This window comes from Microtus oregoni, unplaced genomic scaffold (genome assembly GCF_018167655.1).
Source record: "Microtus oregoni isolate MIOR12 unplaced genomic scaffold, Mior012 000001F_ref0000356, whole genome shotgun sequence".
Taxonomy (NCBI): Eukaryota; Metazoa; Chordata; class Mammalia; order Rodentia; family Cricetidae; genus Microtus; species Microtus oregoni.
In genome coordinates, this window is record NW_024543060.1 from 91,857,988 (window position 1) to 91,878,688 (window position 20,701).

The 20,701-nt window shown below is 46.6% G+C and overlaps 1 protein-coding gene across 1 annotated transcript in view; it reads right to left on the reverse strand.

Moving 5' to 3' along the window:
• LOC121462323 (mitochondrial 10-formyltetrahydrofolate dehydrogenase) overlaps positions 1 to 20,701 on the reverse strand; it is a 40,449-nt gene that overhangs the window by 3,564 nt on the left and 16,184 nt on the right. The window contains exons 8-22 of the mRNA XM_041673855.1: positions 20,192 to 20,317; positions 19,727 to 19,818; positions 17,842 to 17,989; positions 15,102 to 15,221; positions 14,401 to 14,528; positions 12,225 to 12,375; positions 11,497 to 11,567; positions 11,126 to 11,231; positions 8,972 to 9,059; positions 8,474 to 8,567; positions 7,317 to 7,416; positions 6,186 to 6,284; positions 3,502 to 3,667; positions 1,243 to 1,348; positions 446 to 645 (exon numbers count right to left, since the gene is read on the reverse strand). Of these exons, the coding sequence (XP_041529789.1) occupies positions 446 to 645; positions 1,243 to 1,348; positions 3,502 to 3,667; positions 6,186 to 6,284; positions 7,317 to 7,416; positions 8,474 to 8,567; positions 8,972 to 9,059; positions 11,126 to 11,231; positions 11,497 to 11,567; positions 12,225 to 12,375; positions 14,401 to 14,528; positions 15,102 to 15,221; positions 17,842 to 17,989; positions 19,727 to 19,818; positions 20,192 to 20,317 (1,795 nt within the window). The remainder of the gene's footprint in view (positions 1 to 445; positions 646 to 1,242; positions 1,349 to 3,501; positions 3,668 to 6,185; positions 6,285 to 7,316; positions 7,417 to 8,473; positions 8,568 to 8,971; positions 9,060 to 11,125; positions 11,232 to 11,496; positions 11,568 to 12,224; positions 12,376 to 14,400; positions 14,529 to 15,101; positions 15,222 to 17,841; positions 17,990 to 19,726; positions 19,819 to 20,191; positions 20,318 to 20,701) is intronic.

Here is a 20,701-nt window from a genome sequence, read left to right on the forward strand (position 1 = left end):
CCAACCCCAGAGCTACTTTGACCCCCCAGACTGTCGTCTTGGTTCCACTGAGTTCCACAAAACCAACTTCATACTGAAAGTCAGATTTAAAAACCTGTTTTAGCTAAAACAATTGACCCAAGAGATTTCTGAGTAGGGAAAGGCCCTTCTCAAGCAAGCCCCATGGCCTGTGTTAAATCTCCAGGATCCATGGGGTGAAAGGAGAGAACCAACATGGACAGTTTTCCTCCGAGCACATGTGCGACGTGACACACGTACCCACGCATGGAAGCAAACAGTTGTGGTTGTCTTACAATGTACTTAATGGTTTTTAGAATTCCAGTGTCCTTTGTAAACTGCTGTGTAGGAGATCCCCTTTAAAATAATAAGGTAGTGCAGTGGCCTGGAAATAATGTTTCTGTGTGGTGCAGTGTGAATGTCCAGGAGCAAAATAAGCCACACTCACCTAAGTCCTTCCCAAAGCCAGACTGCTTCACTCCGCCGAAAGGGGCGGCCACGTCTGTCTTGTTGTAGGTGTTGATGAAAACCGTTCCCGCCTCTAGCTTGTCACTCACGTACATGGCCTTGTTGATGTCTCTGGTGAAAACCCCAGAGGCCAAACCATATTCGGTGTTATTTGCTCGGCGCAGAACTCCATCGATGTCCCTGTGAGATGTTTCCAGAAGCAGAAAACACCATTAAATGTGCAGGGAGAGTATTCCACTCTCCACACAGGTCGGGGAGTATCTCTTCCCATTTCACTAGCATCATCTTTTTTAGTCTGCAGGGATCATGTGTGTGCTTCCTCTGCCAGTTTTCAGAGCCTTTTTTCTTGTGTTCACCCCTCTTCAGAACTGTCCAGCCTCAAAGCTCTCCTGTCTTCCCCAAACGCAGCTACTCTGCTGTCTCCTTAGCTTTTGAAACAGGGTCTGTCATTAAACCTATAGCTCACCAGTCAGGCTGGATTGGCTTGTGGGATGACGTTCCTCTCTCTGCTCAGTTCTGAGTTTGCATCTGCCATGGTGCCACACCTCCCTCGTAAGTGGGTGCTAGGATCTGCACTCCGGCCCTCCCCTTTGCCCAGGAAGCCCTTCATCCAGTGAGCTATTTCCCAGCCCCCAGGTGCTTCTAACTTATTAACCCGTTGGTTTACTCTTAGGGTGGAGAATTGCACGTCCATTGATTGCATGCTCTAGGGACAGCACCAGGCAGAGGAGTCATCTCGCTGAAACCCATGTTACACAGTGTGCGTAGGGAACACACCCGTTTGGAAACTTAGAAATGACCATGATAGGCCCGAAGGATTCCTCTTTGGCGAGGTACATGTGGTCCTCGACATCTGTGAACACAGTTGGTTCCATGAAGAAGCCTGGGAGGAAGAATAGAAGCATCAGCCACAGACGATGTTGTTTTCATCCCCAGTTTACTGAGGTAGTCCAGCCCCCACCCCAGGCTTATCTAAAGGAGAAGAGAACCGTCTTCTGTGTAGCAGGGGCCTTTCTGGATGCTCATTTTTTTACATGACTATTGTGGAAAGCTTAAGGATGTAAAAGAGTATGTATTTAATATATATTCATAGTTCAGCACCTTTGAGTTGTTTTTTTTCCCCACTGGCGTGTTTTGAACCTCCATCCTGCCTCAGGTTCTCAAGTGCTGGAGTTAATGTGTATGCCGCCCTACCTGGCTGTACCATTGAATATCTTAGAATTTTTAATTTGCCATTGCTTTGTTAGGTGATACTTGTTTTTCTATATCGTATATTCCTTAAAAAAAAAAAAAACTGGGGCCTGGTGAGATGGCTCAGTGGTGAAGAGCACTTGCTCTTCCAGAAGACCCGGGTTTGATTCCCAGCCCCACGTGGCAACTCACAGGCACCTGGAACTGCAGTCCCTGGAGATCGAGACCCTCTCTTGACTGTCACAGACCCCAAGCAAGCATGTGATACACAGAACCACATACAGGATCAACACACGTACACATAACCAAGCATGTGATACACAGGTCCACATACAGGCTCAACACACACATAACCAAGCGAGCATGTGATACACAGACCCACATACAGGTTCAACACACATACATATAAAAACAGTAAGTTTTTTAAAAAATAATTATATGTTCGCCTGCATGCGTGCCCACTGTGCTCTTGCTCGGTGCCCACGGAGACAAGAAGTCCTCTGGAACTGGAGTCACAGCTGTGAGCTCCCATGTAGGTGCTGGGAATCAACCCAGGTCTTCTGCAGGAGCAGCAGTGATGTAGATGCCTTATCCCTCTCCAGCTCCCAGTTCCTTGGTCTAAGGACTCCAGTCTCCATGGACCACCATTTTCTCCCTGAATCAGTGATTTTCGTCTAGAGAATTGCAGAGCAGTGATTTTTCTACTCTGTCTTTTTTTTCCTTCTCCCAAGACGAGGTTTTTTTCTATGTAGCCCTGACTGTCCTAGAACTCACTCTGTTGACCAGGCTGGCCTACCACTCAGAGATCTGACTGCCTCTGCCTGCCTAGTGCTAGGATTAAAGGCGTGCGCCACCACCACCCGGCTTTTTTATTCTTTTGATTTACATCAGTTCTTTTCTGGAAATGTCCCTGTACCACCTATTCAGGCTTCTGGAAACTTAGCTCATCCAAGGAACACAGGATAAATACTTTGATTTTCCTTGCTTTCGCCATTATTTAAAATAAAGAGCCTGTGTACAATAACCGTCCAAACAGTACTTGTCTGGTTTTGAAGGTCAACATATTAAGCCCCGTCTTGACAGCAGGTGAAACCTGCATGCACACACTGCACCTACACGCATATGCACCCATGTGCACAAACACGTATACACACACATGTAAATACATACGCTGCACAGATACATATTCACACACATAAGCACACACACACACACTGCACCTACACGCATATGCACCCATGTGCACAAACACATGTACACACACACATGTATATCCATATGCTGCACATATACACACACATAGGCACACACATGCCGCACCTACACGCATATGCACCCATATGCACACACACACATACACATGTATATACATACACTGCACATATACATATTCACCCATATAGGCACACATACACCCCCACATGGATGTGCACACACACACATACACACACTGCACATACACACACATACACACACATTGGTGCATATGCCACACCTGTATCCATAAGCATACATGCACACACGTGTGTGCACACACACATGCACACACTGCACATATACACATATAAGCACACATGCACACACTGCACATATACACATATAAGCACACATGCACACACTGCACATACACACATATAAGCACACATGCACACACTGCACATATACACATATAAGCACACATGCACACACTGCACATATACACATATAAGCACACATGCACACGTGTGTGTGCACACAGACACACCACTCTTCTGCAGGGGAGGCACTGAAGCATAGTTCATTACCATCCATTCTGGGTTTTGGGGGTGGGGCAGGCACCAGGCACTTCCCCAGAGACGTTCTTACCTGACCGCTGCACCTGTCGTCCTCCGTATACCAGGGTGGCCCCTTCCTTCACCCCAGTTTCACAGTACTGCAGCAGCTTTTCTAGATGGGCTTTGTGGTTTTGGGGCCCGTGGTCTGTAGATCTGTCCAGCGGATCACCAATCTTCATCTTCTTGATCTCTTCCACCTGTATTTTACCCAATCCACAAAACACCATCGCCATTAGTAGTAGCAATGTTATCAGTAACGTGTTCTATGTGTATATTTGTGTCGTGGTGTCATGAGCGGTTGACAGATGTGTGGTTGGCTCTTTCCAGCTGCACTGGAAGCAAGTCTTCAATGTTTCCATGTTACAGAAGGAGAAACCGAGGCCCCGAAGGGGTTAAATGGGTTTGTCCTCTCACACACAGGCACTTTTCACTGTGACTTTAAAGGTAAAGTCCCCAAGTACTATATTCTCACAATACAAGCCCGGTGCTGTGTATCCAAGTCCTGAAGGTTAACTCATGAAGAGCAAAGTGACATTCTGGAGTTTTCCTTAACGTCTTAGACTCTTTTTTTAAAAAAAATATTTATTTATTTATTATGTATACAATATTCTGTCTGCGTATATGCCTGCAGGTCAGAAGAGGGCACCAGACCTTATTACAGAAGGTTATGAGCCACCACGTGGTTGCTGGGAATTGAACTCAGGACCTTTGGAAGAGCAGGCAATGCTCTTAACCGCTGAGCCATCTCTCCAGCCCCAACGTCTTAGACTCTTGATGGGAAAAAAATTTCTAGTGTTGTTTCTTCTTTAAGTGTGGTAGAGCGCCCTTGTGAGATTCTCATGAGATTGCCAGGTTGGAATAATTGCTGGAATTTTTTTGTTGTTGTTTTGGGTTTTTTTGTTTTGTTTTGTTTTTTGTGTTTTGTTTTTTTGAGACAGACCCCATGTAGCCCAGGCTGTCTTAGAATCCCCTGTGTAACCAGGGCCGACCTGACCCGTAACCGGGATGGAATGTTCTGGTGAGAAGTGTCGCACTACTCCTCCCTGGCACACCTGTGTGTGCTGCTTCTCATCCTGGTCGTCCTCTGTGTCGTTTTCTGGCTGTAACTCCAGCTCAATGAGGAGAAAGGACAGAAGCCCCCGTGGCCCCATCAGTTTGAATATAGATCTGCTACTGATCTCTTGGTGTCTTGCAAACCCTGTGCTGGAGAGATACTCTGCATGATGATGACCCTGGCTGCCTGCCTGTTCTGTATTGTCAATGCCCAGCAAATGACATTGCTGGGTGCTCAGCACTTAGCTGTTGAGGGGCTGGAGAGATGGATCAGAGGATAGGAATGCATATTGTCTTTTCAAAAGACTTGTTTGGTTTTTAGTATTTACATCAGGTGTTCACAACCACCTCTGACCTACAGGGTGCACGCATGCACACGCACACACAGTTGCAAATAAATCTCATCTAGTTGTGGTGGTGCGTGTCTTTAATCCCAGCATTTTGGACTCAGAAGCAGGAAGATCTCTTGAGTTTGAGGGCAGCCTGGTCTACCTAGCAAGCTTCCAGTTATGCAAGTTGCACAGTGAAAGCCTGCTCATCCAAGTCTTAAAAAAGGAAACAGGATAAATGAATACAAAAATTGCCCATTTAGAAAACAGGCCTGTGCTGGACCAATACAGCAAGTGCTTGACATTTCTGGTCTCTGCTTTGGAAATGTCTCATGTGTCAGATCCTATGAGCCTCTCTATGTCTATACTGCGGACTGGATTCTAATGAGACACAAAGTAAAGTACTCTGTAAGCCTGAGAAGTCAGTGACTACTGCCTGCTGATTCCCCACGACCTGCCTTTGAAAAACTGTCGTGCTCTCTATGAAGAAAGGATGCCTCTGCTTTTGTGTGTTTATGTGTCTGTATTTGTGCAGGTGAATGTGTGTGAGTGCGCACACAGGCAGAGGCCAGAGAACAACATGGCTGTTTTCCCCCAGGTGTTCTCCACCTGTGTTTTGAGGCCGAGTTTCTCCTTTGCCCGAAGCCTGCTGGTCAGTCTATGGTGTTTGGTCAGTCAGTCCCTGGCCTCTGTTTGTGTTTACTGCCTGTCCAGCACTGGGATTACAGGTATGTGCCAGTGCATGGTGTGTGTGTGTGTGTGTGTGTATGTATGCACGTGCATGTATGTGTGTGTATTGTGTGTGTATGTATGTGTGTGTATTAAGTGTATGTGTATGTATGTGTGTATTAAGTGTGTGTATGTATGTGTGTGTATTAACTGTGTGTATGTATGTGTGTATTGTGTATGTATGTATGTGTGTGTATTAAGTGTGTGTATGTATGTGTGTATTAAGTGTGTGTGTGTATGTGTGTATTAAGTGTGTGTATGTATGTGTGTATTAAGTGTATGTGTATGTATGTGTGTGTATTCAGTGTGTGTATGTATGTGTGTGTATTAAGTGTGTGTATGTATATGTGTATTAAGTGTGTGTGTATGTATGTGTGTATTAAGTGTGTGTGTATGTATGTGTGTGTATTAAGTGTGTGTGTGTGTCTTGGAACACAAGGCCATGTGTGTGTTAAGTAGTCACTGAACCATCTGCACCCCTGGCCACCTCAACTATCACAACACTGCCATTGCTATCTCACATCTGAAATTCAGGAATAATCCCAGAAGTGCTTTTCCAGAGAACTATTTGTGTACAACCTGCAGCAGATCTAAGATGCCTTACCACCCTGGTTACGAATTCGTCGTGGATGGATTCCTCCACAAACAGCCGTCCTGCCGCAATGCAGTTCTCTCCTTTATTGAAAAACACTGCACCCATGCCCTTCAGCAACAGAGGAGAAAGCCACGTTAGTATTGCTCAGGTCAGCCGCTCATCCCATCACAGAGAGAGGGCGGCACTTCGTGTGAGAACATGTTCCTGTGTGTGTGCACATGGAGATGAGGTCAACACCACATGTGTTTCTCAGTTGCTCTCCATGTTTTAATTTTTTTCTTGTCAGAGTCTTTTGTTTAGCTGGACTGACTGGCTAGTGAACTCCAGGGATGCTCCCCTCTCCCAGTGCCGGGACTCCAGGTGCACACTGCCCTATGTTATATGGGTGCTACGAATCCAGATGCTGGTCCTTGCACTTGCTGTACTGACTGAACCCTCTGCCCTGGCCTCACCTGTTTTTATGCAAGCGTCACAGTAACAAGAGACTGGAGACAGTCCTGTAGATTGTTAGTGACTCTTAGTGACTGCTGGGAGATCATTGTTTTGACTTTTCCCAGTTGCAGCTCGTGAGCACTTATTTAAAATGTGTGACAATGAGGATACACCTAAGATGATCCTGTGCAGGGTTTATAGATGAGTACCGCCATGCCCGGTTATGACGTGCTGGGAGTCCAACCCTGACTTCCATTGCAGGCAAAGGCAAGCCCTGCTAACTATTTTTCTCCTTATTTTAGAAATATTTTACATGTTAAATTTTGGAGGCAGGTGCATAAATATTCTAACATGTGTATGGAGGTCAGAGGTCAACTTGCAGGAAGTGGTTTTTTTCTTCCACTTCGTGAGTCTGCGGATGGAACTTGGGTGTCAGGCATGGAGGCAAACCCTTTGCTGAGTTTCTTTAAAGAGTTTAGCCAGAGCCTGGTTTCTAGACCAGAAGAGGGATGAAGGAGACAAGGTGCTAGCAGACAGGAGGGAGCTATTATAAAAAGCCATTTAAAGCAATTAAGCATCCTTAGGATAAACACAAAGATGGCATTTGCTTCTGAGTAGCTCAACTAGATCCCATCTGAAGTCCTCCAATAAAGGAAGGGAAGCGTGTTGTAAATCTAGGCGCCTTCTGCCTGGTCTGGGTCCCCTTACCATCCTCACAGCCTTGTCAAGTTCACAGTCATTGAATATTATAAGTGGGGATTTGCCGCCCAGCTCAAGGGAGACTTTCTTCAGGTTGCTCACAGCGCAGCTAGAGGAGAACAAATAGGAACAAGCAGTTATTCTGTCCGTCTGTCCGTCTATCTGTGTCTCTCTCTCTCCTAACCATGTTCGTACTTGACATGCAAAATACAATTGAGCGTCAGAAACATTAAGAACCTCATTTATGAGGGCATGGAGTGCATGCCTGTAGCGCCCACATTCAGAGCGTGGAGGCAGGAGGATGGCGAGTGCAAGGCCTGCCCTGCTGCACAGAGAAACCGTGTCTCAGAGAGGAGAGGGGAAGAGAAAAGAAACCCGATATGGCGGCTGGGTGGTAAATGTGGGAGGTTCACGTGGTTTTTCCCATGGTTTGCATACTTCAGAGGTGTTCTGTAATGTTTGAGAAATCCGGTGGTCTAATAATGAAATAAGGGAAATTCACCTTTAGGGATTTCGTATATCAAGGTCTGCAGGCAAATCCGCTTCTAGACAGCCTGCAAGACCGCCACAGGCGGGATAGCAATGGTTCAGGTACGCTTTTTAGTTCTTCACTCCTTATTACGTAGCTTTTTGTTGGTTTGCTTTTTGAGTGGTGATGGAGACAACCCACGAGAAAGTCTTCCCAGCCTTCCTAAGCACTCTTATGCTGAGTGGATAGAATTATTGATAGGAAAAAAAAATAGCCCACAGAATTCTCCCGTGTCTCGGTGCAGCTCTGTCTCCAGCCCATGGCCCTGGTTTCAACTGTGGAGAGCTTTGTCTTACATTTGTGTCTCAGTATTTGTCAGTGATAAAGGCAGTTTCTCCGTTCGTTACGGTTTCTCTTAATTCTAGTTTTATTGTTGTTGCTTATTTTGTTTCCTGAGACAGCATCTCACACACCCCAGCTTCTGACCCCCCACCTCCACCTCCAGAGTGCTGGCATTGCAGTGTGGACCCTCACATCCTCTCTCTGCTGCCATAGGAATCAAATCCAGGGCATTGTGCAACCTCGGCAATCAATCTGCCAGCTGAGCCTTATCCCCAGCCTTTTCTTTGTTCCAACACACTCTGTTGGATGTCAGGTCGAAGCCTGATTGAGTGGGCTTCCCACAGAAAGCCAGTACCTGCTCATGATCTGTTTGCCCACAGACGTGGAGCCGGTGAAGCCAAGCTTGCGGATGTCCGGGTGCTGAGACAGCCGCTGTCCTGCGACTCCGCCTGCAGAATTCAGTGAGGGGAAGACACGACTCAGATCGTGCAGGGAGGGTGGGTTTGCGTTTGCTCAAGTAGGTTTCTAAGCTTAGATTCGAACCCGCAGTTACATTTTCTGTGTTAATTACAAATGGATTTAAACAGTGTCCTCCATGCAACGGTGCCCATTGATGGAGAAGCCCCAGTTGTTACCTTCCAAAGTCAATATGGCCCCCTTAGGGCGGTTTTACAATGCCATTCCTCCCCACACTCCACACACATTAGATTTCAACTCTATATTTCCATTGCACCATAAATGTATTACGCTTCGTGAACTGTATTCAGTTGTAACGCAGTTCATTCGGGCCAAGACTGCAGTGGGAAACAGCATTCAGCTTCCTGAGGTACCCGTTGGTCCCCTGCTGACATACCTGAGCCTGGCACGATGTTGATTACCCCCTTTGGAAACCCAGCTCTCACTGTCAGCTCTGCAAACTTCAGGGCTGTCAAGGGCGTGACCTGGAAGTGAAGACAGTCGTTGCCTTCCTCAGACCTGTCCTGTCCTTACCAGGGCCCTGATTCCCTCGTTTGTGGGTGTGGTGCACACTTGAGGTACGTGCACAGGAGTGTGGGTGTGCACACTTATGGAAACCAGGGCTGGATGTTGGTGTCGTCCACCTTATTGCCCTGAGACGCGGCCTGTCACTGAATAAGAAGCATGGCGTTTCAGCCAAGCTGGTTATAATCAATCTGGCTGCATCCACGTGTTCCCCATCACTGCATGGGCTACAGACACATCCATCTGTGTCCAGCTCACCACACAGCTTCTGAGAATCCAGACTCAGGTGTACATGCTGGCAAAGCTTGTCCTCCCGCCCAGTGAGCCATTTCCCTGCCCCTGGGAGTTCATTCTCTTTGTATCTTACATTTCTCTATTGTTATGTATTTAATTTGAAGATAACTTCAGACTTATGGTAAAGTTTCTAAAATAGTCCAGAGAATTCCTCGTTCACCCTGGCCACCCAAATATGAAGTCTTCACTGCGTTTCTTTCTTGTTCTCTCTATCCTTTTATTTTTCTCTATGTTAATGCTGATTAACTAAATGAGTGCTTCTTTTTCTCGTTTGATCTCTAACAGTGGGGTAGGCGGAAGATCCCAGAGAGGTATGGCGAATATCTGAGCTTCTGTTTCCACCGGCAGATACGCAGTAAACCATCTGTGACTCACGTTTAGGGCTGGACAGTAGTGTTCAGTGTAATGGAAGTGGGGTGGGAGATCACAGAGGGTGTCAGTGTCCTGTGAATGAGGCAAACGCAGAATCAAGGGGGACCTGCCCTCCCTCCACCTGTCTGTCTCTCCCTCTCCCTCTCTCCCTGTGGGAGGGCGGGGAAGGAGCGTGAGATCACCATAGTCCCCGCATTAGCTTTGTGTGTCTGTGCCACTGTCCCACTCAGTTGTTCCTCTGCCCTGAAAGTTGCCCTGTGTGCAGTCAACAGGCCTCGCTACATGGAATCACAGATCCTATTATTATTTTAAATTAAGCGACCTTCACAGAATGGACAAGTAGCCAAAAGACCCGGCGTGGAACCTGCATGACAAATACCGCAGCCCACGTGGAGAAAGGGCACCTGCTCCCCCTTCTAGTGACAGGTTCCTTAGCTACACAGAGAGGCTTAGACAGGGCCGCCTGGAGAAACTCGTGAGAAGCCAGCTGCAGTTGCTGCAGTGCCAAGAAGCCTATTGTGCCAGCCTGTTGTTTAGTCTACCACAGCGCTGCCGCTGAAGAGGGGACTGATCCACACGGTGTGTTATTATGCCCTGGAATGAAGCCACCATGGGTAGAATAACGCTTATACCCACTCCCGAAGCTGGGTATAGCCTCTGCCTGTGATCATAGCCCTGGGGTGGTGGAGGCAGGAGGACCAGATGTTTTGGGTTTCAGGCCAGCTTCAGGTGCAGGGAAGTTCAAGATCAGCCTGAGTCACACGAGGTGTTCTTAACACATACAGAAACTACTGCAGCATCAGGAGGCTTCTCGGAGAAGTGCCTCAGGTGTGTTCTTAAGCATTCCCTTGTTGTCCACGCATGTACATGATTTCAGGCGTGTTCAACCTGTGGCCCTTCCGTCATTTGTCTCACTGGATGACTGTGCATATGACCGAGTTACGTCACAGAGTCGAAGTTTGTACACCCCCGGACCTTACACAGTTGCCCAATTTCTACGTTAATCTTACGTACTTTCCCCCATCTTCCATCCCTTTGCGAGATTTTTGGTAATTAAATGTGAATGGGGTCAGTAAGATGGTGCATAAACAATGCCCTTGGCACCAAACCCTGTGACCCGAGTTCAATTCCCAGATCTTACAGGGAGAGAACAAATTCCTCAGACTTCGTCCCCTGAACTCTGCGCCCACGCACGCACACGCTCCTCCCCAACCTGCGATTTCTAAAAATGAGAATTTATAAATAACATATGAAGCGTTGTCTGTGAACCGTGGGAAGCTTGGGGGTGTGCTGTTCACAGATGTGTGTCTGTGTTAAGTTTACAGGCAAACGGAGCCCTCTGCCCGCTGGTGAGGCTCACCTGTGCCGGCTTGAGGACCAGGGTGTTGCCCGCCGCCAGGCATGCTGCGCTCTTCCAGGCCAGCATCATCAGTGGGTAGTTCCAGGGGATGATGATGGCGCAGGCGCTGCGGGGAGAAGGCCCACGCCCTTAGTGCCCCCCCCCCACGCTGACATAACGTCCATGTCATCCCAAGGCTCGAAGCTCCACACCGTTAGACCCCCATGCTGGCGCAGCGTCCACTCCACCCAGAGGCTCGAAGGCCCACGCCCTTAGTGCCCCCCGCCACACTGGCACAATGTCCACGTCACCCCAGGCTCGAAGGCCCACGCCCTTAGTGCCCTCCGCCATGCTGGTGCAGCGTCCACGTCACCCAGAGGTTCTCCTCTTACCCAAGTGGCTCCTTCTTGGTGAAGGTTAGGTTGTGATTTGGACGGGCCTGGTTGATTGGGATTGTAGAGCCCTAAAGGAAACGGAGGTAGATATTTTATTAACTTAAATTACTAACCTTAATCGCAGATAATATGCTTTTTTGCTCTCTCCTGTTCAACGTCTAGGAAATAAATTCCTGTGTTAGAATGAATTGCTGTTTCTTTTTCAAATGAACTATGATAGGACTGGGGAGATGACCCTGCTCGGGAAAGGGCATGCTGTCAGCTTGATGACCTGAGTTCAGATCCCCAGCACCTACGTATAAAACATGAAATGGCACATGTCTATAATCCCAGAACTGGAGAGGCGGGACAGGCAAACTTCTGGAGATCTCGGATCAGACAGTCTAACTGAATCCACAAGCTCCAGGTTCAGTGAGAGACCCTGTCTCAAAAAATAGATGGAGAGCAATTGAGGAAGAGACACCCAACATCCACCACACACACACACACATGCATGCATGCACACTGCACGCATGAACACATATATACACACAGATCAAGAAAGAAAAATACTTAAAGGAGGCTCCTAGTGGGTTTGCCTGCTTTTCTGCAGCACGGGTATCCAACACTGCTCCCCTCCAGAGGACGGGAAATGAAGTGATGCCACAGAGCTAGAGGCCAGCCCTGCCACAAACCAGCGCTCTTGAGGCCACCTCCCTCTAGGGACGAGGAGCTTGTGTGCCTACCTGAATTTTGTCACACCAGCCTGCGAAGTATCTGAATGTCTGCACAGACATTCCGATGTGAGTCTTCAGAGCCAGGGTGTAGACAGCCCCGGAATCTAGTGCTTCTATGGTTGCCAGCTCCTCTTGGTTTTCTTCCATCAGATCAGCGAGTCTGTGTGCACAGTGGGAGGAATCCACTCAACACTTACATGCTAGCTCTAGTTGTACATGCTAGCTCTAGTTGTACAGGCTAGCGCTAGTTGTACATGCTAGTCTAGTTGTACATGCTAGGACTAGTTGTATATGCTAGCATTAGTTGTACATTTAGCATTAGTTGTATATGCTAGGAATAGTTGTACATGCTAGAACTAGTTGTTTGTGCTAGTCTAGTTGTACATGCTAGGACTACTTGGACATGCTAACACTAGTTGGACATGCTAGCACTAGCTGGACATGCTAGCACTAGTCAGTTGTACATGCTAGCACTAGTTGTACATGCTAGCGCTAGTTGTACATGCTAGCGCTAGTTCTACATGCTAGCGCTAGTTCTACATGCTAGCACTGCGATTCCAGAGACTGGTCCAGAGCAACATACCTCCCCCTTTGGAGAGCATAGTCTAGGAAGGCAGGAATTAAATAAATCATTGTATAAATGGTGTATTTCAGCAGGTTATTAATACAGATTTTGCAGTGCTATGGATCAAACCCCAGACCTCACATGCTAGGTAAGTGCTTTACCACTAAGCTGCAGGGAGAAGCCAACCATGTCCTCAGCGTGTGCCCCTGGCCTCCTAGGTATAAGCAGTGGCGTGGTGGCAGAGCCAGAGCAGCCACAGACAGGAGGAGGCGGGTCAAAGGAACCAGCAGCAAGTGAGTAGTTCATTATCACACAGGGAGGGGTCAGAGCACAAACCGCACCCCACTCAGGACCGTGAACACTTGTGGCTTTTTGGTTGGTACAGAAATGTTTCAAAACTAACTGCAGAGGACAAAGCAGGCATGTGGAGTGGATCCCAAACCCCACAGCAGATTCTTCAAGCTGCCGGTTTCCTCAGGAACATGAATGGGGTCTGTGGGATTGTTGGGAATAGTCAAAAGAACCATTTGTACTCATGCCCCACCCCTATTCCCCCATTCCTCTCCCACCCTCCATCCTTCCCTCCCTGGGGTGGTTCTGGACATTCAGGAGTCTGGCTGCACAGGAGCCTCCATGCTTCTACTAAATCCAGATCTAAGAGGTCGGTCAATTCAGGCCAAACGTTTAGCTGTGTGTAAGCAAAAATCAGGATAAATTATTGGAACTACTTCTAGAATACTCGCTCACTTGTAATATTCTTCCAGAGTGTTGGTATTTTTCCTCCTTCCTTTTTTTTTTTTGACAGTGTTTCTTTGTGTAATAGTCCTAGCTGTCCTGGAACTAGCTTTTATAGACCAGGCTGTCCTCGAATTCACAGAGATCCATCTTCCTCTGCCTGTCTTGGGATTAAAGGCATGTGTCACCACCACCCGGCTATCCTCCTTACTTCTTTGTCTTAGAAAACAAGGCGTATCATGTCTCCATGTGCAGTTTTGTCCATTTTCTCTACTCTGGTCCATGACCTTGGAGAATGACCTGTGTATCCTGTTTATTACCTGGTGACTAGGACACCTCAGGACATTTGTAACGATGGTGAAGGGTGTGCAGCTGCAGAGACTCTAGAATGCTATTATGCAGCTACAGAGGACTCTAGAACACTCTTCTGCGGCTAAAGAAGGTACTAGAGCCCTATTCTGCAACTATAGACCTTGCCAGGTTCTAGCCACCATCTACTCCTCTATCTCTTCAGACCTCGGGGAAGCACCAACTTTCTTTGCCACCAGCCCTGTCTTCCCCTGGTCTTTGTGGGGGTTCCATAATGTTCTCCACATCTTACTCAATCCTTGATGAGCTCTGACTGATACGAGCAGTAATGCAAACGTCAGGAACTTGTGTGGCATTTTATATGACTCAAGTAACAAGAGACACATTACATCTTCCGCAGGTGTATTCAACATAGAATGTTTGTTTTGTGAGAATTTTTAAAGTCTTAACAATGTCAACCAATACCCAGAGATAACACAGTTGTTTTTACAGAAAGCGTACCTGTACATCAGCCTTCCTCTTTCTCCAATACCCAGATACCCAGAGATCACACAGTTGTTTTTACAGAAAGCGTACCTGTACATCAGCCTTCCTCTTTCTCTGGCATTCATTCTTCCCCATTCACCATTTTCAAAGGCGTCCTTGGCTGCAGCCACCGCTTTGTCCACATCCGCTAAAGAGGCGTAGGACACTTTGCAGATCGTCTATTTCAGGGCAAGCGAAAAATAGGTCTCCTAAGGGATCTATCGGTATGGCTCTTGGAATTAATATTCTATTACTAGGAAAAGTAGAGTGTGACTTATCACACAGGGGGTGGGCAGGGAAAATCCATGACAGGAAACCAATCCACGTGAGGCAAAGAAAAGGGCAAAGTTAGAACAGTGAAACTGAACCTGATCATGGTCCATCCTATGCCTCATCTTATTCCAGAAGAACCCTTTCAGGACAGCTGTGCCGTTTTTCCTCAGGGAAGTGGGATTGTTTGCCCTGAGTTCTCAGAGTCTGAAGTATCCCCCTCCCTCATGGTGCTCTGTACAGAGAGATCTGCTGTGTGCAGGCACAACAGTCTAAATTCATCATAAATACTCAGTCTCCTTAAAACGAGGTTTCTGGGGGTCACAGTAGCCAGTGTCAGAGCTGAAGGGGTAAGAAATGCACGAAATGTATTTGAGGAGCTTGGGGGCAGAGCTAGAGTTGAGTGACCTCAGCCTGCCTGGTGACCAGCCTTGTGAGCCCAAAGCTCATGGCTGGTGGTCCCTGCGGCTGTCATTACTCACAGATCCATCTGTGGGGTTCACAGTGCCATAAGTCTCCCCGTCCTCGGCATCCACAAACTGCCCGTTTATGAAACATTGATATGGCATGTTCACGGTCATTTCGTTGACCTCCTTGGAGACCTGAGAATAAAACAAATGTGTTTCTGGGCTTATCAGCTTGATAACAGATGGTGATGGAGAAGTATTTCCAGGGCTGGAGAGACTGCATGGTGGTTCAGAGCACTTGTTCCTGCAGAGGAACCAGGCTGGGTTCCCAGCACCTGCATAGCTCACAGATTTTCTGTAATGCAAGTTCCAGGGCATCTGGTTCCCTCTCCTCATCTGTAAGGGGGCCAAGTATACACATGGTCCTCAGGCATACATGCAGGCAAAACACGCACACACATAAACAAGTTTAAAAAGGAAGTTTAAAACCCATAAAATGGGAGAGAGAGGGAAGGACAGAAGAGAGAGAGGGAGAAGGAGGAAGAGAGAGAAAGAAACATTCACTGATGTGGAAAAAAAGGCCAAGTCACAGGGATGTCACGGGACAGAGACAGGCATGGTGAGATGCGCTTAGGTGGCAGTTCTGCCCTGGGCTTAGCTCAGATGTTCTTTATTACAGACAGAAGAAATTCCTCAAACACCCACAGACAGCGCCATGTAGCAGCAGACATAACAACGGCCCTGTGGCACCACTTCCATCCTTGGAAAGTTTTCTCTTATCTGAGACCATCTCCAGTTCTCCTCCTTACGCTCTGTCTGTTACACATGAGCTACCGCATGGTTCTCTCTGCTGCCAGGTGGTGAGCAGAGACTGAAACCACTCTACTTGTTTCTGTCAAGCTCAGAACCCGAGTTATAAAAACAGTCGCTATCAGCCTGTGAGGAGATGTTGCAGTAGTTAAGAGCACTTGGTACTCTTGCAGAGAACCGTGTTCAATTCCAAGCAACCACATGAGGCAGCTCAGCTGCCTGTAACTAGCTCCAGGAGGATCTGACACATTCTTGTGGCCTCCATGGATACTTACATTCACGTACACACACACACACACACACACACACACACACACACACACACAAAAGCCAAATAGATACACATGCATACACATAATTAAAAACAGAAACAAGGCAGTTATATAAAGCAATAATTGAAAACCTGTGGTCGGTTTTATAGCAAATCCAGAAGGAATTCATATGAAAAATAATAGCTCACGTTGAGGAGTATATAACAGAGATGTGTGGCAGTGGGTTTTCCTGTACGATTGGTATTCAGTTGGTATTAATCTGACCTAGGTTGCTTTTAAGCAAAAAATGCTTATTGAAAGAAAATAACTAAAAAAGTAGTAAGACAAACAAAGCAGGATGGTAAGGGCTCACACATCAAGGACGACAGGCGAAGAGAAATAGACACCAGACTAGACAGAGAGAAGGCGCAGTGACGAAGAGTTTCACAAAAATAAACATCTGCACTGAATGGAGTTCCTCTTAGGAAGCAGAAGCAGGTGGATCTCTGTGATTTTGAGGCTAGCCTGGTTTACAGAGCGAGTTATAGGACAGCCAGAGCTACATAGTGAGATCTTGTCTTGGAAAAAAAGTTTGTTTTGTGTCAAAGGATGTTACCAAGAAAGGGAAAAACAAATCAGTGTGCATGCGCGCGCACACACACACACATACAGAGAACCCATTCATAGGGTAAAAGAAAATATTCACAAATTCATATCTGATAAGAATTGAGTGTCCAGAATTGACAGAGGACTTTGACTCTAAAGAATCAAAAAAGCCAATTTTTTAAATGGACAAAGGATTTGAATAAGCATTTTCACAAAGAAAAATAAACAAATGCACAGCAAATACTTGAAAAGATGCTTAATATTACTGTCCATTAGCGAGCGTAAAATCCAAACCATACTGGGGTGCTTTCTCACACACCTGTGGAGAAAGTAAAGAGAGAGAGGCAAGCGATGGAGCTTGAGAAAGGGCGCAGAGAAGTGAGGTCTCTCCATTACACTGATGGCGGGATTCCTAGATGATATGACTGCTGTTGGCGATTCCTCAAAAGATTAAACACAGGGTTACAGTCTGAGTCCCCTGCTCCACTCTCAGCACGGCACCCAAGAGAATTGAAGATGTGTGTTCACGTCAAAGCATACGCCTTGAAGTTTTATATCAGTATAATAATAACGGCTGCCCAAGGGAAATGGTCTAAACACAGGTAGTCTGATGAATAGATTTATAAAAAGAGAGCATGGATTTTACAAAGGAAGTGTACCTGCACACAGTGAGATAGTATTGGCCAGAAAGAAAGTTGAAGTGATGATAACTGCTACCGGGTGCACCTTGAGCAGGTGTCAGGTGGAAGAGAACAGATACAAAAGGCCACATGCTGCCCACATATACCTATATAAAATATTTACTTTATGGCAAATCCATAGACACAGAGAAGAGACTGTGGTTTCTGAGGGCCTGGATACAGAGTAGGTGAGCAGAGAAGCGTAAGATGGTCACCAATGGGTCCAGTCTTTCCTTGTGGAGTGATAAAAATATTTTAAAATAAGATAGCAGTGTTGATGATGATTGCAAAATGTGTGAATGTTCTAAAAATAACCGAATGGCTAATTTAACTGGGTAAATTGTGTGACACCCGAATAGAATCTCAATACAACTAGTCCTAAAGGCCATCAGTACAAATGCAGATATGCATGCTCTCTGTAGCAGTGGATTGGAAGTGTTTGGAGTTGAGCATCAACGAGACACTTACGTAATCCACCACCAGCTCCACCTCTTGGTCCTCTCCTCTCAGTTTCCGCATGACCTTCTGGATGAAATCCTCGAACTTGGTGGCCATGTAGACGTCTTCGTTCTGCAGTTGAAGGCCACCACACTTCTGCCTGATCTCTTCCACCAGCCTTAAAGTGAGAACCAGCTCACGTTAGAGTCTCACAGCCTTTTCGCTACCATCGGTCAAGAGATTTGGGAATGAGTCCTGTTTGCATCATACAAGATTGTCCACGTGGCAGGTACAGATGCCATGATGATAAGATGGGGGACATCCTGGAGAGACACACTTTCTGCTCTCACAGAGGACCTGGGTGCAGTGCCCGTCACCCTCATAGGGCAGTTCACAACCATCTGTAACTCAGTCCCTTTCAGGCCTCTGTGGGCTGCTTGCATGTGGTGCATGTAAGACAAGCATGCACACATGCACACACAGGGACATAAGATAAACATAAATTTAAAATATAATGTGGCATGAGAAAATCACAAATCAGTCTGGAGAACAGTTCTGTTGCTTTTAAGTTTACCCGCAGCTGTAAGTTAGGAAGTTAAGGAAAGATGTTTTAGCTACAGCGGATAGTTAGGAGAACAGAAGTCTGAACCTTTCAAATGAACTCAGAAAATGAGGGAAAAAAAAAGAGGCAACTTTCTAATTGGAAAGATCGTGATACCTGAATGCAGTAGAGAATATTTTCTGTAGACTATCTATAAGAATAATTTGTTTGTCTTACATGTTTAACTTAAGTACTAGATAGCACCCCTGAAGGCCAGTGTCATTCACAAGTACTTCTCAGTCCCTTCCGCTTCTCCATGGAACTGCTGCTGTTCATCAGTCTTTCTTAAGTGGGAAAGGTCCACCAAGTCCAGTGTGGAAAGCCTGCTATTTAGAGTCCTCTAATAATTTATTCTCTGAAGAAGCTGACATACCTTGTAAATTATTCATAACAGAGCTAGCAAGATAAAGCAGACAGAGGCTCTTACCAATAAACCAAGAGTTTGACCCCAAAACCCCAAATGGTAGAAGGCAAGAACAGACTCCCATTGGTTTTATTGGTTTTCTCCTACTTCCACATGGCATGTGGTTGCCCAGTGCACACAAATACATACATGATTTTTTATAAAGATAATAATGAATGATCAAGTTAGACCAACAGGTGATGGGCAATTCCTGCAGGCATCTTGTCAGCAGTAGACAACAATAACTACAGTACGGTCTTGGAATCCTTACCAAGCTAATCAGAATTTTCTCAGAACTCACGAAATTATAGTTCATAGGCCCAATCCTCTTGACTTTGATGATGTCACATGCTCGTGAAATGAATACTTTTGGTTACTCCGTGAATAAGAGAGAGGTGTCGGGAGTGGAGAGAGTGGGAAACGGTCATATTGGGACACGGGCAGGTAAGGTGTAAGAATTAGTGTCCTGGGGCTGCAGTGAGACTCAGCAGTGAAGGGCACATCCTCCTGCAGAGGACCTGAGTTTGGTTTCCGCACCGTTTGAACAGTTCATAACTGCCTGTAACTCCAGCTTCAGAGGACCAGTGCCTTCTTCTGGACTCCCTGGGTATCTGCACACACTGACACTGGCATTCACTCTTGCCCTCTCTCCCTCTCTCTCACTCTCACACACGTACACATACACATAAACAAAAAATAATATATATTTTTTTAAAATAGCAAACAATTCGAATCATGAAAGAAACGTGAAAACAGTCTGGTTAGCAACCAATAAATAACCAGACCTGTGAGTGTGGCCATGGAAACAACAACAAAAACCACAAAGAAGAGGGAAGTATGATGGACACGTTCCCAGGGAAATGTATGTGTGTGCGTGCATGCGTGCGTACTCACAGAGGTAGTGCCTTTACCTCACAACATCCATTGAGCTGGCTCCAGATTTAAAGAAGTCTGTGGAGTCTTCAATCACAGGGACGTTGCTTAGAATCCGAGCCCAGATAACCTGCACAGAAAGGGCCACTTTCAGGAAGAAGGACCGTATGGAATCCCGGGGCAGAGACCTTTTTGCCCTTTACATGAAGATGCAACGTGGAGGTATTGTTTGCCCCAGATGCCCAGTAAACGTGACAGGACGGGAGCATTCCACCCCACCAGTCTCGTCCCGTGAAAAACGACGTGCAATTATAGGTGAGGTTTTGTCCTTCTCGTTAGCATAAAATGACCGCCAGCCTGGGTTTCTGAACGGTTCGACCTTTGTCCTCCATGTCCCAGGAGAAAAAGTCACGCTTCTACTGCACTAAGGATAATTACACCAGCTACAAACAGGTCTCTTTTTTCCCCAGGTAAGAGTCTCATTATGGACAACGCACGTTCACCTTGATGGTCTCTGCCACCTTCATCTCCTCGGCTGTGAGTTCTACCACTGAGGTCTCACCCGACGAGAAGTACTGGGAGGCAGGGATCATCTTCCCATCCTCAAACTGCAGATTTCTCACCACCAGCTACGAGACAGCAGGAGAAAGAGCTGAGCATCTGGACCTTCTGAGAGGGAGGCTTTTGGGAGGTGGAGTCTAATGTGTTAGATGGGTGTGGAAACCAGCTTGTTTGGATAATACAGACATATGGTTGAACTACTTCCCTGTGTCTAAGAGGACTCAAATGACATCTTAATGGAGGCAGGAAAAAAGGATAGAGTCAATTCTAGGGCCAGATGCATCTCAAAATGGATAAATGGTACACCTATGGAAAACTCGCATTGCGGTTCCAGATGCCTGGACCAAAGACTCCTACAGGATGCTACACTCCACCGCTGCCAGCACACAGTCATTGTGGTGCACTGTGGACACATGTGCTGGGATCTGACGGGGATGAATGCTGTTGTGCCT